The sequence below is a fragment of the Psittacula echo genome (genome assembly GCF_963264785.1).
Source record: "Psittacula echo genome assembly, chromosome: 4".
Classification (NCBI taxonomy): domain Eukaryota; kingdom Metazoa; phylum Chordata; class Aves; order Psittaciformes; family Psittacidae; genus Psittacula; species Psittacula echo.
In genome coordinates this window covers 89,828,884-89,847,523 of record NC_137738.1, presented here as the reverse complement: position 1 = coordinate 89,847,523, position 18,640 = coordinate 89,828,884, and the positions used below count along the sequence as shown (strand labels likewise).

At 38.1% G+C, this 18,640-nt stretch overlaps 1 protein-coding gene across 19 annotated transcripts in view; it reads left to right on the top strand.

The window, feature by feature from the left end:
• EIPR1 (EARP complex and GARP complex interacting protein 1) overlaps positions 1-18,640 on the top strand; it is a 129,876-nt gene that overhangs the window by 66,289 nt on the left and 44,947 nt on the right. For 11 of the 19 annotated variants that reach the window (XR_013956699.1, XR_013956700.1, XR_013956701.1 and 8 more), the window contains exons 7-11: positions 1,244-1,411; positions 2,655-2,822; positions 2,909-2,932; positions 13,692-17,908; positions 18,406-18,554. Coding sequence is in view for 1 of the 19 variants with exons in the window: in XM_080616707.1 (XP_080472833.1) it covers positions 1,244-1,411; positions 2,655-2,822; positions 2,909-2,932; positions 13,692-13,866 (535 nt within the window). In the remaining 18 variants the exon portion in view is untranslated. The other 8 variants (XR_013956696.1, XR_013956695.1, XR_013956697.1 and 5 more) reach the window with 8 other exon arrangements.

Here is an 18,640-nt window from a genome sequence, read left to right as displayed (position 1 = left end):
AAATGGAGGAAGAATATGAGACAGAGGAGCCAGAAGCTGGAGAAAATGTTTGTGGGGTCTGGCTAATCTTGTGATGTAAGAGGGAAATTCAGTGTAGATATTATTGCTGTAGGTAGGGTGATAGGGTGAAAGAAAAGAAGATTCATATTTGGGAAGGTAAGGGAACAAGTGGCCAGAATAATAGTTAAGTTGGGATGAAGGCCTTCATGGTAAGCACTATTGAATATAGGCTAGACAGTGATATTTCTTTTTAAGCCCTTGCATACATCTCCATGAGCAGTGCAAGAAAGAAGTGAAAGTTGCAATAAAGGAGGAATGAAGTGTTTTATTGCTGGAAGCATGCTTGAGATTAAAAAAAAAAATCCTATGAAGATATTTCAAGGAATTAAAAGGAAATGTTAAATACAGCTCTCAGGATACCTGGTAGAAAGGCATACCTGAGTTACGTCTTTAACTTCTCAAGCTCTGAGAAGAGTGCTGACATGGGATACGTAAGTAGTATCTTCTATCCTGAGTGACTGCTATAGCAGAACTTTGGTAGATGGTGACATTGAGAAAACTGCTAATGCAATAGCGGAAACAAAAATAAAACCCCACAACTTAAGTTTAAGATACTAGGTAGGGAGCCAAACTGACGGAACATGGTGTTTTGAATAAGGGTGCTAGGTTGTTAGCAGTACTATAAATGTTTTCTGAAGTGGTCCAGTTAGATGAGTATGTGGATGGCGGAGTTTAAGGGCCACAGGTAAATTAATGATAAATGCCAGAGCTCAGGAAGGTAAGTACAAAATTGAGCAATAATAAAAAGCTGTTGTTCATATCTGTTGCATCCCTTGCGTCTTGTTTTTTCATATAGGGAGAAATAGATGTTATAAATACAGAATTAGTAAAACCACTTAGGAGTGGAGAAGCTCTTATCTGAAAATATTGTGGTTTAATAGCAGACATTTCATAACAGTTGTTAAGAGAGCTGTGCTAGAATCATCTGGAACTACTGTTTCCTTTTAGCTTCAGATGATCCTAATGCAAACAAGAAAAGAGCAAAGCTTTGAATCAAGCTGAGAAATCTATACAAGTCACTGTTGCTAACAGCTGGGATTTCCCTAAACTATGCACTAGTAATGGGAACTCTAGGTCTGCGGGTGCTGAGGGGATTATGCAAGTTTCCAGGGAAACAGATTCCTGTCAGTGGAGTGCGATTAGCTTTCTATAGACCATTTAATGTTTTTAATGTGTTTTACAGACAGATATATTGCATAGAAAATGCACATGGACAGCTGGTACGAGACCTAGACTTTAATCCCAATAAACAGTACTACCTGGCTAGCTGCGGAGATGACTGCAAGGTGAAATTCTGGGACACAAGAAATGTCACTGAACCAGTGAAGACACTAGAGGAGCATTCCCACTGGTAGAACAAATTATCTGCATGCTGTTTTGCGGGTGGATGGCATATGTAATTTATTCAGCTAATTATTTTACTGTTTAGGAACAATGCAAGCTAACTATGTTTTGTGCTATTGTGAATAATCATTTTTCTGCACAGAGGAAAGGTTTCAACATGTGGATGTTCCTTGTGTGATTGTAAATTAGGAGTTTAGATGATATTAGTCTAATTGGCAAGGAACTGTTAACACTGTTGGGAGATAGGGTACTCCTTTGAGAAGCACAGAACAAAACTTGGCTTGTAGGGGCCATCTGGGATACAGGTGTGCCTTTCCAAATCCAGCCTGATCTGCTGCACCTGATGTACAGAAAAGCAGCTGCCGTCTATCCTTCTGTTGTCGAATTGTTGAAATGCTCAGTAATTCAGCCCCATGTTTTTCATGCTTTTCACAGCCCTTAAGCCAGAATATGCAAGGGAGTAATTTTATTTTCTGAGATAATACTTACAGCCTGTATCTACTGCTCTGGCCTCTGGCTGGAGGAAGGATAGAATCTTGTCTGACATTTGCAGACTTCAGTGGTTGAGAAAAGATGAGCGGTTCATATTTTATAGAATTTGGGTTGGACTAATTCTTGCAAAATAAATCTGGACCCTGAAGCTAGTTTGAGGGGAATGAAGATGTGAATTAACAAAAGCAGCATTTATACTTTTTTTCCAGAAGATTAAAGGAAAAAGAATAGAACAAGAGCCATAAGACATTTAGTATTAACTTGATATGTAAAATCTGAAAACTATAGAGAAATATAATCCTACTTCTGTTTTAGGGCCTATTTTAAACTTTTCTGTAAGAATGTTGTGAGATTTTTGTTTAAGAGTTTATTTTTAATCCATATTTTGCTTTGAGAAAATTTTTATATTTAGAACTTAAATATTTATCTGTCGCACTAAACAATGAATTGGTATCTGCCCTCAAGGAATGATACCACTGAATAGTGTGTTTTGTTCTTTGATGTTTGTGGTTTTTTTCCCAAAACTTATTTGTTGAGTTTTAAAGACACCTCGTAGATGATATGGAAGCTTGAAAGCCAAATGAAGATGGCAAAAACAGTCTTTGGAATAAGGCATGTGACTTCTAAGGGTGCTTACAACATTTAAGTCAAAGATGAATTTTTAGTGCTGTTTAAAAAAAATAAATAAAAAATATCATTTCTTGTAGATGCACTGTCTGCCAAGAATAGCCTCTTGTTCTTTCTGATTTTATTTTTAGGGTATGGAATGTCAGATACAATCATTCTCATGATCAGCTGATCCTTACAGGAAGCAGTGATAGCAGAGTTATCCTGTCTAATATGGTATCAATTTCGTCTGAACCATTTGGGCATATGGTAGATGATGATGAGCTAAGTGACCAAGAGGACCAGCATCAAGAAGAGAAGTATGAAGTTTCCTGAGTTTTATGAAGATGATTATAGATTGTTTTTTAATTGTAATGGTTAACGTGCTATTTTTTTTGCTGACTAGGATTTTTGTATACAGGCCTTTCAGGTACGTAGTTCTAATTCCTACTTCTTCTTTACTCAAGAGTCTTAAGTGGGATACACTCTTTAAATCTGATTGGTATGATCACAGTATGTTCACTGATAGGAAGGGGATGGTGATACTGAGGACTAGTACTAAACTCCACTGAATCATTGAGAAGATTCCCTTTAAGGGAGCTCTGGACCAAGTCAAGAATATACAATACTCTGGGTTAAGCGAGAGTTGAAAATCTGGTTTTTGTGTTTTCTGTGTATGTGTTGTAACCTTTAGGAAGTGTTAGCAGTCTAATGGTGAGCTTCTACATGGGTGGAAAAAAGATGTGTAAACACATAAATTTTTGTAAATTTTGCTCTTAATATTGCTAACTGTTCTAGAAACCAATAACTCATCAGACCTACTTCAAGCAAACCAGATGTTTGGTTTTGACACTCCTGGTAAAGAATAATGCATGTTACTGCAAGCATTTCTAAAAATCATCCACTTGGGTGTGTAAGGAATCACATACATTGCATGTGAATTTTGGAGGGATGGGATTTTTTAGTAATGAGTTAACTGAAATGCTGAAATAATAATTTTTCATCCTCCATTTTTGTCTACTTTCAACTTTTTCACTGTGTAATAGATGGTGCTTGTCGTCCTCTCTGTACTTCTTTATGAATATATATATGCATACAGGGAGTTCTAGAGTGGGCTGAGGCTTTCTAATTTTGCAACTAGTTTACATGGAATAGCCTGATGGGATGAGGAACAAGGAAATTACAAAAAAGATCCCCAGTTATTCAGCTGTGTCTGCTAAATGTTTCAGTTACAATTCTAAATAAGGTTAGTTTTGTAGTTGCATTTTTAAGGTTGGTCTTTCACGTTTCCTTCATTAATAAAGATGTAGTTTTGCTCCAAATACTTTTGATGTTTTGGTTTCACATAATGGACCTGGAAACCATTTTTAAAATATTAAATAAGGAAGCTATCCCATATATAGAAATAGTTAAATTTAAATGTGCAGGATGTCTCTAGAAGCAATAAGGTGATGTAAGTGCCTTGAAAATCAAGGCGTATCAAATTAAGTACCTAGAAAGCTGCTCACATCAACAGTACATACTCTCTGTAATGTAACTAAATTTGCAGCATTTTAAATATGATGTATGATGTACCTTTTGGTTCCTTACCTTTGGCTGGGGATTACAACTTACTCTGTTCTGGATGAAAGATAAATAGGCTGTAATGGAAGTGAGAAAGAGACTAGGTTGCTTGGTTTGGTTTTTTTTTTTAAATATATACGAAAGGAATGTAGTAATATAACATCGCAGGTAAATAGTGTTCTGACAGATGTTGTGTAGTAGATTATCCGGAGCTCTGAATTTCTGTTGATTGTAGACAGTGTAAGTTGCCTCATTAAAACACAAGTGATTGTTTCTAGAATAGGAATTTTTGAAACCAAGAATATGGAAAGCAGTACAAGTATAATGCATCTTTTACTTTGGCTATGGGATGGGTGTAAACCACATCATGAATGACTTGTATGGTAATGATGTATAGCCTTTGCCTGTTCCCAGAGGCTACAAGAGTATCAACATCGCATTTGCTTTTCAAATACATGCTTTTCAGCTGCTAATCTGCTCTCTATAAAACCTGGGAAAGAACACTGGCTTTTGTAACATTGCTTGGTACTGTAAAAGTCTTCTTTTGTTGTTTCCCTCACAACCCCCACCTTGTTATGAATTGAGCTAGAAGGATGTTTGCAAGGGGCTCACCAGCCTTGAACTTGCCAGGTGAATGTCTGTTTAGTTCTGAGTGGACTAATGAAGCAGGGCATAACATCTGTTGGGAATACTTCTTGTTAGTCAACCCCTAGTGCCAAGTATTTAGGCATTAGTACCCCTTTTGCCTTCTGTAGACCTCTTTGAAGAATCTGTTGAGCCATTCCATAGGTACAGTCTCTTCTGTAAAACACGTTTTCAGAGTATGGTTTGGTGGAGGGTGGGTGTTTGTTTCTTCGCTTGGGTACATTCTAGACTTTAAAAATAGTGTTACATTCTCATAGGGTCCATTTTTATCCTGTTTTGGAGGACATTTTGTTTGCTATTTAGTAGCACACAAATCTTGAAAAAGAAAATGTCTTCTTTGTGTGTACTTTAAAATACACCAGGAAGAGCAGGTATCTGTACAACTAATATCTGTAGCCAGTCACCTTCAGACTGAGTGATGAAATCTTTCACAAAAGAAGGTTGAAATATCAATTAGAAAGAAGGAAGAAGGCTCTTTTCCTCGTATGCTACCTATTTTTCATGTTATGAATACAATGACTTGTGAAAAATACTCCATGGAGTAAGTATAAAAATGAAGAGAGTGTGCCAGTCGTATCTTCAAAGTTTTTGGTGTTTTGTGGGGGTTGTTTGTTTGTTTGTTTGTTTTTTGTTGTTGTTGGGTTTGTTTTTTTGTTGTTGTTATTTTGTTTGTTTGGTTGGTTAGTTTTTTCTCCTACTTTAGCAAAAAGCCCCATAATTTAAAAAACATTGATTGTAATCTATTCTACACAGCTGAGACTTCTGGGATCTTAAACACTCATGTTAATACTTATCATAGAATCATAGAATACCAGGTTGGAAGGGACCTCAAGGGTTGTCTGGTCCAGCCTTCCTAGGCAAGCACCTTGTCCAGCTGAATCTTAAAAGTGTCCAACATTGAGGAATCCCCCACTTCCCTGGGGAAATTATTCTCATGATTGATTGTTCTCATGGGAAATTTCGTTTTTGTGTCCAGTCAGAATCTCCCCAGGAGTAAATTGTGCCCATTACCCCTTCCCTTTTTATTCTTAATATATTTTGGAATAAACTTTCTTGTTTTTATTGTATTTCTTGGCTGGAGACAAAAGCAAGTAATATGTCAGTTTAACCCTTCAGTGTTGAACCACATAGAACGGTGCATGATGTCCCTGCTTGCTGCAGAGGATTGGACTAGATGGCATTCAAAGGTCCTTTCCAACCTCAACTGTTGTAGTCTACACACTTATTTTCTGTAGTAACTGCCTACTTTTTAAGTTTTGCAACTGAAAACTAATTATTTGGAGGTAACTTTATTAAGGAAAAGAGTACAGGTTCATTGAGTAACTGGTGTTTGCACATGTATGTGTTAACATCTTGGGACTTTATATGCTCCCATCTTTGAGAGCAGAACATGCTTGAATAAGCAATATAAATAGGACTATTCCGTGAGGATCTGTCTCTTGTTACAATTGAGTGACCTTCAGTTCCTCTTAACTGCTGATTTGGATCTGAGCAACTAGTTTTCAGTCTCTTCCCTACTTGTTAGCTACTACTGTTTCTCTCATCAATCATAAAAATGTAAAAGCAGCTGCCCTGTGTCACATCAAAGGTCTCCCTAACCTGCATCATGTCGCTGATAGTGGCCAAGAGGAAGGATTATAAAAACAGGAAAAGGAAATGATATTTCCCCTGGGTATGCTTCTAGCCCCTGTTTGCAGCTCAGGGACCTTTACTGCCTTCTGAATCATCTTTGGAGACTTCTGGTTCTTCCTTTAGGCTTTTCTGTTGCCATGAGGCATATTTTTGAGTTTATCTCTTCTCACTAACTGTGTTTTTGTTTGTTCCAAAATATGTTAGCTATGCATTCACTGTCTTTGTGAAGTGTGTCTAGGAGAAATATGTCAACTGCATTTGTTTGCTTGCTCTGAATAAAGGGAGGCTTCAATGCTTTCTATCTTGAACGCCCGAAGCCTCTGTTGAAAGTAGGTAGTCTAAAAAAGGATCAAGCTATCCACAGAGAGAAGGTATAGGCATGTGGCTGGAGGACAGCTGTGGTATATTTTGGTCAAGTTCCTAGTCTGGATAATTTAATGCACAGTTCAACCATGGGAAAAAATATCTGAGAAATGGGGAATGAAATGCTAATGAAAAGATTTATATGGTCAATAGCATGTTGAGCTTACATATCAGTCCTGAAAAGGAAGTTGCCCTTAAACTTTTAATTTTACAGAATGAGCCACCCAGCTCCCTTAGGTCTCTTTGGGGTTTACAGGCTTAAGATGTCTACTGTGTTTTCAGTGGCAAAACTGGTTACTATCATGCTGCCTTCTCCCTTATGCTACCTTTTTTGACAATGTGTTCTGAGCTTATCCTTATCTTTGTTATCTATTGAAGATTGTATCAGCAATTCACATTAGGAAATATGTTCATTTAGTCTTTTCCTCAAGTCTTGGGTTTCCATCTTTTCTGCTATGGATGCTAGCGAGACTGTTCTTTGATACAAACAGAACAAGATATGACATAAGCACTTCTCACCATTTTGCGTTTGAGGCTGAGAGATGTAAAGGACTGGTCCTCTGAATACAGGGTATCTCATTGAGATAGTGAAGTTTTTAATGAGATTTTAAGTGTAGGAATGTCTTCAGCAATTGTAATGCACCAGAGAGAAAATGGTGGCTGGCCTCTCTGTAGAAAGAGATTTCCTTCGAAATTCCACCTAAAGGAGGTGATGGTTTCTACTTTTTGTGGTAAAAATGTGGTGGAACCTTTTGAATACTAAATCATATGGTTTCATGATAATACGTATGAACTGTGTGATCTAATATAACACCTTTGTATACATATCCATGACTTCAGGAGAATGATTGTCAGCATTGATATTTTGAAAAGTATTTGCCAAACAGTCATGGTGAGGCGGAGTTCCAGGATATATTCACAGAATTGCCAATAGTGTTAATTTTGTTGATATTTTGTTTGAGGTATTTATGTCTCAGAGAAATCTAGAAACTATAGGATTATACTATGGAATCAACCAACAGACTCAATTAAAACAGCTTAAATAGTTTTTGTTTTCCTTGATTTCAGTAAGGCATTTGATACTGTCTCCCACAGCATCCTCATAGATAAGCTAAGGAAGTGTGGGCTTGATGATCAGGTAGTGAGGTGGATCAAGAACAGGTTGAAAGGAAGAAGGCAGAGAGTTGTACTCAGTGGGGCAGAATCTAGCTGGAGGTCTGTGACTAGTGGAGTCCCTCAGGGGTCGGTGCTGGGACCAGTGCTGTTTAATATTTTCATCAACGACCTGGATGAGGGAACTGAATGTACCCTCAGCAAGTTCACTGATGACACTAAACTGGGAGGAGTGGCTGACACACCAGAAGGCTGTGTTGCCATCCAGCGGGACCTGAACAGGCTGGAGAGTTGGGCGGGGAGAAACTTGATGAAATTCAACAAGGGCAAGTGTAGAGTCTTGCATCTGGGAAGGAACAACCCCATGTACCAGTACAGGTTGGGGGTTGACCTGCTGGAAAGTAGTGAAGGGGAAAGGGACCTGGATGTCCTGGTGGATGGCAGGATGACCATGAGCCAACACTGTGCCCTTGTGGCCAAGAAGGCCAATGGCATCCTAGGGTGCATTAGAAAGGGTGTGGTTAGTAGGTCAAGAGAGGTTCTCCTCCCCCTCTACTCTGCCTTGGTGAGGCCGCATCTGGAATATTGTGTCCAGTTCTGGGCCCCTCAGTTCAAGAAGGACAGGGACCTGCTGGAGAGAGTCCAGCGCAGAGCCACAAAGATGATTAGGGGAGTGGAACATCTCCCTTATGAGGAGAGGCTGAGGGAACTGGATCTCTTTAGCTTGGAGAAGAGGAGACTGAGGGGTGACCTCATCAATGTTTACAAATATGTAAAGGGTGAGTGTCAGGATGATGGAGCTAGGTTTTTCTCAGTGATGTCCAGTGATAGGACAAGGGGTAATGGGTGTAAACTGGAGCATAAGAGGTTCCATGTGAACATCAGGAAAAACTTCTTTACTGTGAGAGTGACAGAGCACTGGAACAGGTTGCCCAGGGGGGTTGTGGAGTCTCCTACGTTGGAGATATTCAAGGCCTGCCTGGACAAGTTCCTGTGTGATGTACTCTAGGTTACCCTGCTCTTGCAGGGGGGTTGGACTAGATGATCTTTTGAGGTCCCTTTCAACCCTTGGGATTCTGTGATTCTGTGAATGCCAGAATTCAGGACTTCAGTTAAAGTTAAATATGTAAGAATATGTAAGAAGCTGGGTCAAATCTAGTGCAGCAGCACGTTCCAATTCCTAGACTATTTTGCTTTAAAAACTATCCTATTTCTGTCTTTAACCCTCATCAAATATACACTCCTTAATTTATTTGTGTATTAGGACAACTATGAAACTTGTTATATTAAAATATGCATTTTCTGGTTTTAAAGATGGCGTTTTCCTGTAGAAGCAGTTAAGAAGGTTGGTTTTGAGTAAAAAAATAATGCTTTCACAATAATATGTATGGTCAATTCTTATATATGAAAATTATGTTCCCATATAAACATCCTTGAGTTCTGTTTTCCGTAAGAGAACGAAAAAGGAATTAGTGTTTTTTCTAAGCTTACCAGAAACAAAATTATATAGTTGCTAAGTTTTCTCCTGCAGTTAAAAGGAAAGGGCATCTGTGGGGCTTATTCTGGAATCCAGTGGCATGCTTTTCAGGATTTGTTCTTGGATGCTGCAGCACATGTTGCTGCTCTATTAAGTCACATTTATTTCATAGTATTTTTAGATTAAAGAGGATTTAATTTTGACTGTGATAAGGAATTAATGATTTTGATGACTTCAAAAAACATGTTTTATTGAACATTGTGGTGACAAAACAGAACTGCAAGCGCTGCAAACTTAAGTGGTTGTTAGCATGAGAAGTAATTGGAAATAACAGCTCTCTACATGAAAACAATTATCCAAAGCATAAGAGGCTTCATTCTCAAGTCTGTAACACAATTAACCTCAAAGTTATCTAGTAAAATGAAAGCTCTTTTCTTTCATAAAAGAAGCTGGTAAGGGTCATACTATGTGAATAAGAGAAAGAGAATAAAAAATAAGAAAGAGAAATAAGAATGAGAAAGCAGTCCAGTTTCAACTCTGCGGCACAGGTCTTAAACTTATGCAGGATATAGATAGAGGTTACACATCTCTTACTATAAATTGATGCAATGCAAGAGCATATAAGCAGAGAAAAAAGGTGTTTTAGTCTGGCCAGAAAAAGTCTTTAAGATAGCACTGGAAAACAAGAAACTAAAGGAACTTTATAAGGGGCAGGTAAATTTACGGCAAGAAAGAATATAACTTGCAAAACTTGACATTCACAAGTGATTACAAATTATGCTTATCAAATATAGTCTTGTCAGACTGCTTTATGAAGGGATCAATGGGCCAAGCACCTACTCCTGTGGTACACTAAAATAGTTACAGCATAGCAATTATATTTTTACACCCATGACCTTCACCAGAAGTATCTGTGTTTTGGCAACAACCTGAATTGTACAAATTAAAGTATCATAGAGGGAAGTTTGCTTCATATCCACCTCCGTATAGGTACTCTTCCTATTTCTGAACTTCTCTAACTGGGAAGAAATTTAAGGTCCAGAACTCCCCTCCCTATTCCAAAATTTGCCAAAGATCTGCAGACTTTGATTAGCATCCAGTCTACTCTGAACACTCTCCTCTTCAGTGTCCAGTGTTATGCGTCTGACCTAAGAAGGCAAATAACCTGGGCATTGTCATCAGGAGTTGGTAGCTACAAAATTGAAAGGTATTGAAAGGTTTTGATATAAGAAATGTGAAAATATTGTTATATAGCAGTATTCTTTTAAGCACTGCAACATTATGAAGAGTGTTATGACAAGGTAGGCTCTGAAATTACCTACTGTGTGTTAAGGAAAAATAAAATTGTAGCAACTGATAAAAACAGAAGGATAATTAAAATATGTAAATAAACAAAAAAAATCTTAAGATCAATACAAGTTGGTTTACATATATTCCACTAGTATGTGCTGTGACCAAAATGATCTTTTTTCATAGACTCTGTTTATATATATATATATATATTTACAAGTTATTTATTACCTCACTTAAATAAATGTCAGTGTCATAGCTGTTAAGTCCATAACCTCTTGCATTAATCAGATTATATTTAATATCTGGAGAGTTAGAAAGTCTCAGCTGGTTTGTTAATAAATAAAAATGTGTAAAAGCTGTGTAAAATTTCATTGAGAGTAAATAGTTGTGGGACTCGGAAACTAAATGTTCTGAATTTGTATAGATTCAAAAATAGTGTCCTCAGCCTGTTCTTGGATTACCAAAAAAAGCATGCACATAGCCTAAATGCAGATAAATCTGAGGTGTTTTCTTGGAATCTCTTACAATGCAGTAAGGTGGTCTGTTTCCCTCTTGTGAGATTCCTGTTGTGAGGAAAACCACCACCACAAGCAACCTTGCTCTTCCTGGTTTTTGTTTTGTTTTGTTTTGTTTTTTTTAACTATTTTGAACAATCTTTCACATACATGAAATAAATTCTGCTCTTTATTCTGATGGTAGAATCTTTCTGGGCTCATTACCCATTATATAATTTAAAAGATAATATGTTTTCATTCACAGTATTTATAAAGGATATTCATGGACAGATTCTTTTTGATCTTCTGTATTGTTCCTGAGACACATGTCATTCTGAGATGACTTTTTTTCCATCCCGATTATCTTGTGTAGTATCTAGCTCTTTTATACCAAGTGATCACTTCCATAAGGGTTTTCTCGTATTCTTAATGACTGCTTCAAGGCTGTGCCATTTCTATGCACAAGTAGTCTATACATAATACTATCATAGATCTATGCTATTTAAAACAACAACAAAAAACCCCCTCTGAATCCTGAACTCACTTGGCCTTGAAGAACCACATGGAAGAGCATGGTTTCTTTTTCTGGAAGGTACAACATTACTTTCATACCCAAGAAGAAATTCATTGTATAGACAATAATAAAGAACAATTAAAAATTGTTCTTATAAATGGAAATGCCAAATAGAAGTTCATCTACAGGCTATTTTCCTGAATACTCATTCCCCTATGAGTTCTGGAAATTAAATTAGATGAATTGTGTTATTTAAATGAAACACTGAAACAACTCTGAGCATACAGAAAATACTGTAATCTAGAAGTGTATTTGTCCTTGTTTATACAACCTTTGGTTAACTGAGACTCCTGGTTAACTGAAAGTTGGTCGTGTCCCCTGACAGCCATATGCATTGTGTATTACTCCCCTGCTTATCTGGAGAGACATCTGAAACCTTCGGAATAATGGGGTTGCGGGTAAGTGGCTGAGCGCTGCGTGAAGCACATTGCTGTCTGGGGACATGACCAACTTTCACTTAACCAGGCATGTCAGTTAGCAGGAAGTTAGAAAAACACATTGCAGGAGATGAAGAGTGTGCGCGTGTGTGTGTGTTTATTAGCTCTCTGCTGTTAGATGGTTTGTATCAAAGTACATATTCAGGAGAGCTGCAAAACAAGCCTGCTCTTTGCAATTAACCAGGGGCTGCAAGTCATTTGTGCTATGACCTTTTTTTTGTTAGTTGACCTTAAACGTAGCATAAGTAAACAGTAAAAGTCCTTGAAACTAAACATCTGAAGCTATTCTGCAGTATCAGGCTGCTTTTGGTTTATTCATTAAATTCAATTGAATTTTAATTGCGATGTTAGATTCACAGCTGGTTAGGCTGGCTAGGTGGAGCAGCAATATCCCGCAAGCAATTCAAATGTGATAGCATATACGTTTTGTGATCGGAGAGATGCGTGCTCTCAGAGAGCAGTGGTAAAGGGCAAAGACGGCCAATAACAGCACTTCATTTCTGTAGTAGCAGCATCTGTTTAAGTGATTGAGTGGCATTCACAAGGCTCTTTGGCTTTGCATTCTGTTAGGAGGATTGCAGCTGTGATACAAGGCTGTTTCTGGGAGGCAGGGGGATGCTTCTGAAAGGCTGACTGATTCCTGTCAGCAGAGGTGATTCTCTGTGGGTGAAGGAGCTCTAAGGTCATCCTCTGAAAACTCAGCTACCCTGTAGCTACAGCATAATGTGCTGCAGTGTTGCTCTGAGAGGAGGGACTGGCTCTGTGAGTGGAGGGAAGAGGAGCTATTCTCAGCTAGCAGAGCAGTCAAAGACTCCTGGGTGGTTTGGATGTCAGAGAATGCCTGAATCTATTGTTAAATATTTGCAATGCAAAAGAGAATCTGTGTCTCATGATGTAGGTGACCAGGAGCTTGGGTGTTGCAGTGAGAGGTGAGGTATACAATAATAGATGAGAATCCAGTGGTGTTATAACTCTAGCAATGGGAGATAAAAATTAAAGTGGATAAAATGGGAGATAAAAATTAAGATGGAGTGGTGCCTCCATCTGCCTTCTGGTACTCTGGAGAGAATGGGTCCAGGATAGCAGCACAGGAGAGACCGTGATATTAAGGGCTGTAACTTCTTATCTCTTTACACATCTCTAATGAGAATATATGTTATTTAAGAATTCATTTAACAACAAATGGGGAAAGGAAGGGATGGAGCATGGCGAGAGAAATGATGTTGGTAAAAATGTGTGTTTAAGTGCATTTAGATCATACCCTGTAGTTTTACTTGATTTAGAGAGGTACTTAGTGTAGATTCTGAGAGACTTGGAAATACAGTGGAGTTGACAATAAGAGATACTTTGTCCTTGCAAATGGGGTCTGTAGCACAGACAAGTCAAGCCTTGTCAAGCCACCTCTAAAACATAGGCGTGTGCAGACATGTGGTATAAAATTATTCCTTGGAGCCTACTACTGCATTCTTGGACTTCACATGGGAGGTTGCATACCTAGATGTTAGTGGCACTTAATACGCCTTTCTGCCTTTTAAATCAAGTGTGTTCATAGATCCTTACTTTCTTTTTTCTTTTTTTTTTTTTCTCCCAAATTTTAGGATTAAAGAGCCCCTTCAGGACAGTGTAATAGCCACCTATGAAGAACATGAAGATAGTGTATATGCAGTTGAATGGTCCTCAGCAGACCCGTGGCTATTTGCCTCTTTAAGTTACGATGGGAGACTTGTTATTAACAGGGTTCCCAGAGCTCTTAAATATCACATACTGTTATGACTTGTTTGGATCTTGGTGGAGTTGTTATCTTGATGTACACAATTGGTAGGTATTGTTTAGGGGTTGGGGTTTGTTTTGGGTTTTTTTCAGGATCTGTTTTTACTAAGTATAAATGATGAAATTTTGTTAATATATGTGCTAATGTAGACACTTGTCTTCTGCATTTGCCTTGGAAACGATGATGCATTCTCTGAAGGCTGTTCTAGTTGGATGTTTTGTTGAGGGTTTGGGTTTGTTTTGTTTTGGGGGCTAATCACTTTGTCAACTACAAAGTTTCTGGAGATAATGGGTGCTTCCCATACTATCACTATACTACTTCAACTTTATGCAAATATGGTGGATTACAGAGGTATTATTATGCTGATTTAAAACTGGAACAATGTAGGGTGCATGTAGCAGAAGTGATCTACTCATTTACAAGAATAATATTTTATTTTTCCAATGTATGCAGCTTTCTGCTCTTAGCTAGGGCCACTTTCTGCTAACGATCCTGGTCATTCTTCAGTGTTTATAAATACAGTTTGGAATGGTCTTTTAAGGCTTTCTTAATTCAGTCTAATATTTTAGACACTTTTTCTACCATTTTGCACATCCTAAAAAGAAATGCTAATTGTGAAGGGGAAACCATCAAAATATATTTTTCATTTAAACCTTGTGGCCGTATCAACAAAGTACCATCCTGTAATTTGCAAACTAAATGCAATTTTGAGCTGCGTGTTATTGGAATCAATATTAGTCTTTACCAAAATCTCTTGTATACTCATGTAATGTATTATCCCACATTTACAAAACTTGTTTGTGCTGTAATATATTTTGAGGGACTATGGAGCTATGCCATTGTTAACCTGAAAAATCTCTTTAATATTTGTAAGTAGTCTCTCTTTCTTACCCTTTTGGCTCTGTGCCATTCTGTAGTAAGCTGACATGATGTAACAGGTTTTTTAACTAAGCACAAAATAACCTTTGCTATATCCTACTCTTTGCAATACCTGCCCTAGGCATTGGTGACTGTCTTGTTACATATGCTGAGCACAGGCAGATGCTGCTCTGCAGGAGAATGCAGAGAAAACTTAAAATGTAGATGGAAGGCATGGTGAAACATGCCTGTATGTGCTGACACCCACCCTTCTCTTTGCATAGCTTGCATTAAGATGGAAATTCTGCTGCTTGTTCTTTGTGTACTCAGTACACAGCAGTAATTTATTCCCTGTCACCTTTTCATCACTATTATTTCCCATTAATTTTAGAACCTGCGTATGTGCGGTGGTGTTGGTTGTAGTAGTATTGTATAAGACCACTCTGAAGAAATGGCAATGAATATGGGATGGAAAGATCAATCCCAGCCTCTTCCAGTGATTTCTCCTGTTGCTACGGCAACTGCTGGTGTTAGGGTTGAGGGACAGCCTGCTGCTCACCTCTGTTTGTCCTTACCCACTCTTGGATCGAAACATGTCCAAATGTGATTTGTTGTGTGTACACAGCTGCTTCAATGAGATCACACTTTGAAAGCATGACTGACTGCTGTAAGCCAAAACATCCAGAAAAGATGGAAGTTGAGTTCTCTTTTTCTGGCTTTCTTAAAGAGCTTGTTTGGAAGAATTCATAGGAGTGAAGTAATCCAATTAAATCATCTATATTTTTGTTTGTGTTTATGTTACAATGCTGCCTGTCTGCTCCAGAATGAATGCTTCATTGGAAATTCTGATGGTCTGATTTTCTGCATTAAGATTTTAAACTTGTGTTATTTCGAATTGTCTTAATCTGTAATTAGGCATGAGCTATTCACCTGTACACTGGGAGAAAAATTTCATTTCCAAATCAGTAGTGCTTCAGTTGTCTATCAAAATCCTTGGCTGGGCTGCAGCTGTATATGTGGAGCTTTCAATCTTCAGACAACCTTGTTGATGCTTCCTGTCGTGTCGTCCTCCCCGCTCTCTCCACACCCCAAACAACAAAACCCAACCAACCAATCAAAAAAAAAAAAAAAGACAACTAAAAATCCCAACAAACCCCAAACTAAACAAACCCCACCAAAACAAGCAACCACCCCACAGCAGGACTCTTTAAACTTTCTTCACATTAGCAATAATAGTCTAATGAAACTTTATTGTCTGTTAATGTATAAGGATTCCAGTGTGAAGGTGACAGGAAATTACATAAGAGTATGTGGGATTTGATATTTAAAATATAATAAACATGGGACAGCTTTCACACTGTGTTTTATGTGCCTGTGTTTCCTTTAATATTGTAAACTTGTAAAGGCTGGAAAGCTCTGTAAACAAGTAATATCAAGAAATTACTTGTATTTTAGTTTTGTAAAATGTGTGTGTCAATAGGGAAGAAGAGAGGGGATGGCAACTGGAAAGGAAGGCAGTAGCAGGTTGAATTTGAATGAAATGCATTACAGTAGAATCAAGAGAGCAGGAAGGGTCAAGTTTTAATCATTTTCAGCTGTTTGTAAAATGGGGTCTGAGCTATGTGTACAGCACCGATAGCAATATGGAAATGACCTGCAGAAAGGGAAGACTTTTGAAAAGGTTTCATCCGAGGCTGTTAGAGAAAGCAAGCTGCTGTAGGATAAGAGGAAGGGTTCAAGGATGGTTAAATAACTGATTAAAAGGTAAGAAATAGGAAGCAGGAATAAATAGTCACATTTCACAGCAAAAAGAAATTACCAAGGAAGTCTGCAAGGATCTGTGCCTAGGCCTGTGCTTCACAGTATACTCATGACCTTTTTGGGAAAAGGGCTGCATAAAAATGTGGCAAAGTTTGCAGATAATGTTCAGAGTAGTAAAGATGACTGAAGAATTATGGAAGGGCCTTACGTCACAGAGTGGCTGGATGATAAAACAGTAGGTGAAATTCAGTGCAGGAAATGTGAAGTAGCAGATATGGCAGAAAATAGTAATTTTCTACCAAGATATAGCTATGACTTCGAAGTAAGGTTTTTCATTGTTTTTTAAAGGTGTCATCTTAATAGGAGTTAAAAATTTAATTCAGATGTTGGGAATTACTAGAAGACAAATAGAGAAAAAAAATAAAGCATTGCTGGTGTATGTGCATCTTGAATACGGTGTGTAGCTCTGATTTCTTCCATCTCAAGCCCAATGTAGTAAAACTGGGAAAAGTTTTAGAGGAGGGTGACAGGAATGATGAATAGCATGCAACACCTGTATGAGGATAACTAAATAGACAGAAAGGCAGATGGTTGAGAGGAAATGATAAAAGTCCATAAAACCACAAGTGGCAGAGGGAGAAGATGAATAGGGAGTGATTGTTCACTGTGTCTCCTGATACCAGAACTGGAGGTTATTAAATGGAATCTGCATGTGGTGACTCCTGGCATACAAAATGAGGTGATCTCCACAGGCATGAAGGTGAGCTGTGGCACTTCTCTTTAACGATCCCTTCTCCATGAATAAAAAAAGCAACACCAAAACACCCGAAGAAACAAAAAAAATATTAACATTAAAGTTTACATGACCTGAAAGTAACTGAACTGGTACTTGAAAGATGAATCCATTAAAGGCTGCTGAATATAAAGACAGCACATTTGGCTTAGAAAATCCTTTTGAACCATGAATGGCTAGATACTACTAAGAGCACTGGCAGAGAATCCCTGTATGTTTGTCCAGTCTTGCCTTACCTCCCTGGACTTTTTATAAGTCAATCTGGGTAAAAGGGGAGAAATTTGGTAGATTTGTTATGATTGAAAAGTCTATTATGAAAAGCACAAATTCATTCACAATGTGAGCTGTTTAATCCTTCACAAAGCAAATACCAGAGAGCTTCAACAACTGTTCTGACCATACTGTCAGTTGTGAGTGACAGTTACTTGGATTTGGTTTCCTAGATAGATGCGTATTTCTGATCTGTGTTTTAATCATCTATTTTCAGTGTTAATACTATTTGAATATCTTCAACCTATTGTTTGAATGACTTGGATAAATGCTGTACAGTTTTCTGTTGCAGTTCACAGGCGCTTCTTGTAAGAAAGAAGGAAAAGCTGCTTTTGTTTTTAAGTCTTCATGCTGCTGTATTGGTAGGTATTCTGGTTTCTCTTCCTGTGTCCTATACCTCAAGGCTCAAATCACAATTTAAATTCTACAGGTTTTGGACTGGCCATTGCTGAGGGCTGAGAAGAGCTATGGATGAAGGCTGAGCATGACTGACATGTTCATATTCATCAGAAAACAGTCTGCTGGAGAGAATGAGGGAGTCATTGTTGCACTGCTCCCTCCCGCACTGCTTGTGCATAAAGACATAGGCTGCGGTGAGGAAGCTACCTGAGGTTATTAAGATTAATACTGCTAGAAATTCCAATCAACTCACACAAGGCTGCTCCTCAAGGCTGTCAGATGCCTACTGCCTTCTCTGATTCAGGCGGGGCCACATCAATTTCGAATTTTCCAACAGAGATTGCTATGATTTATGAGTTTAGGAGGCTGATAAATGTGGTTAGTTGAAGTGCTCATGAAATAATTGAATCAGAATAATTTCTGTCATCTGTGCTCAATTTATTTTCTCCCATAACCACAGGAGGATGCAGTTTTGGATTGGGAGCTTCATCTCAAGGATTCCTATCACAGGAAAGACATTGTGGAACCTGGAATAAGAGCAACTTAATTTTGCTGCCAGGCCTGTATGACAGCCTTATGAGCTGACTTAAACCCCATCAGAACTGGAGAGTAAGTACCTTGAGCTCTTTTGGTATTATCCATGACAGAGACTGAGGCAGTTGTGGTTTATGCATTATGGGATAATGTCTGCTGGG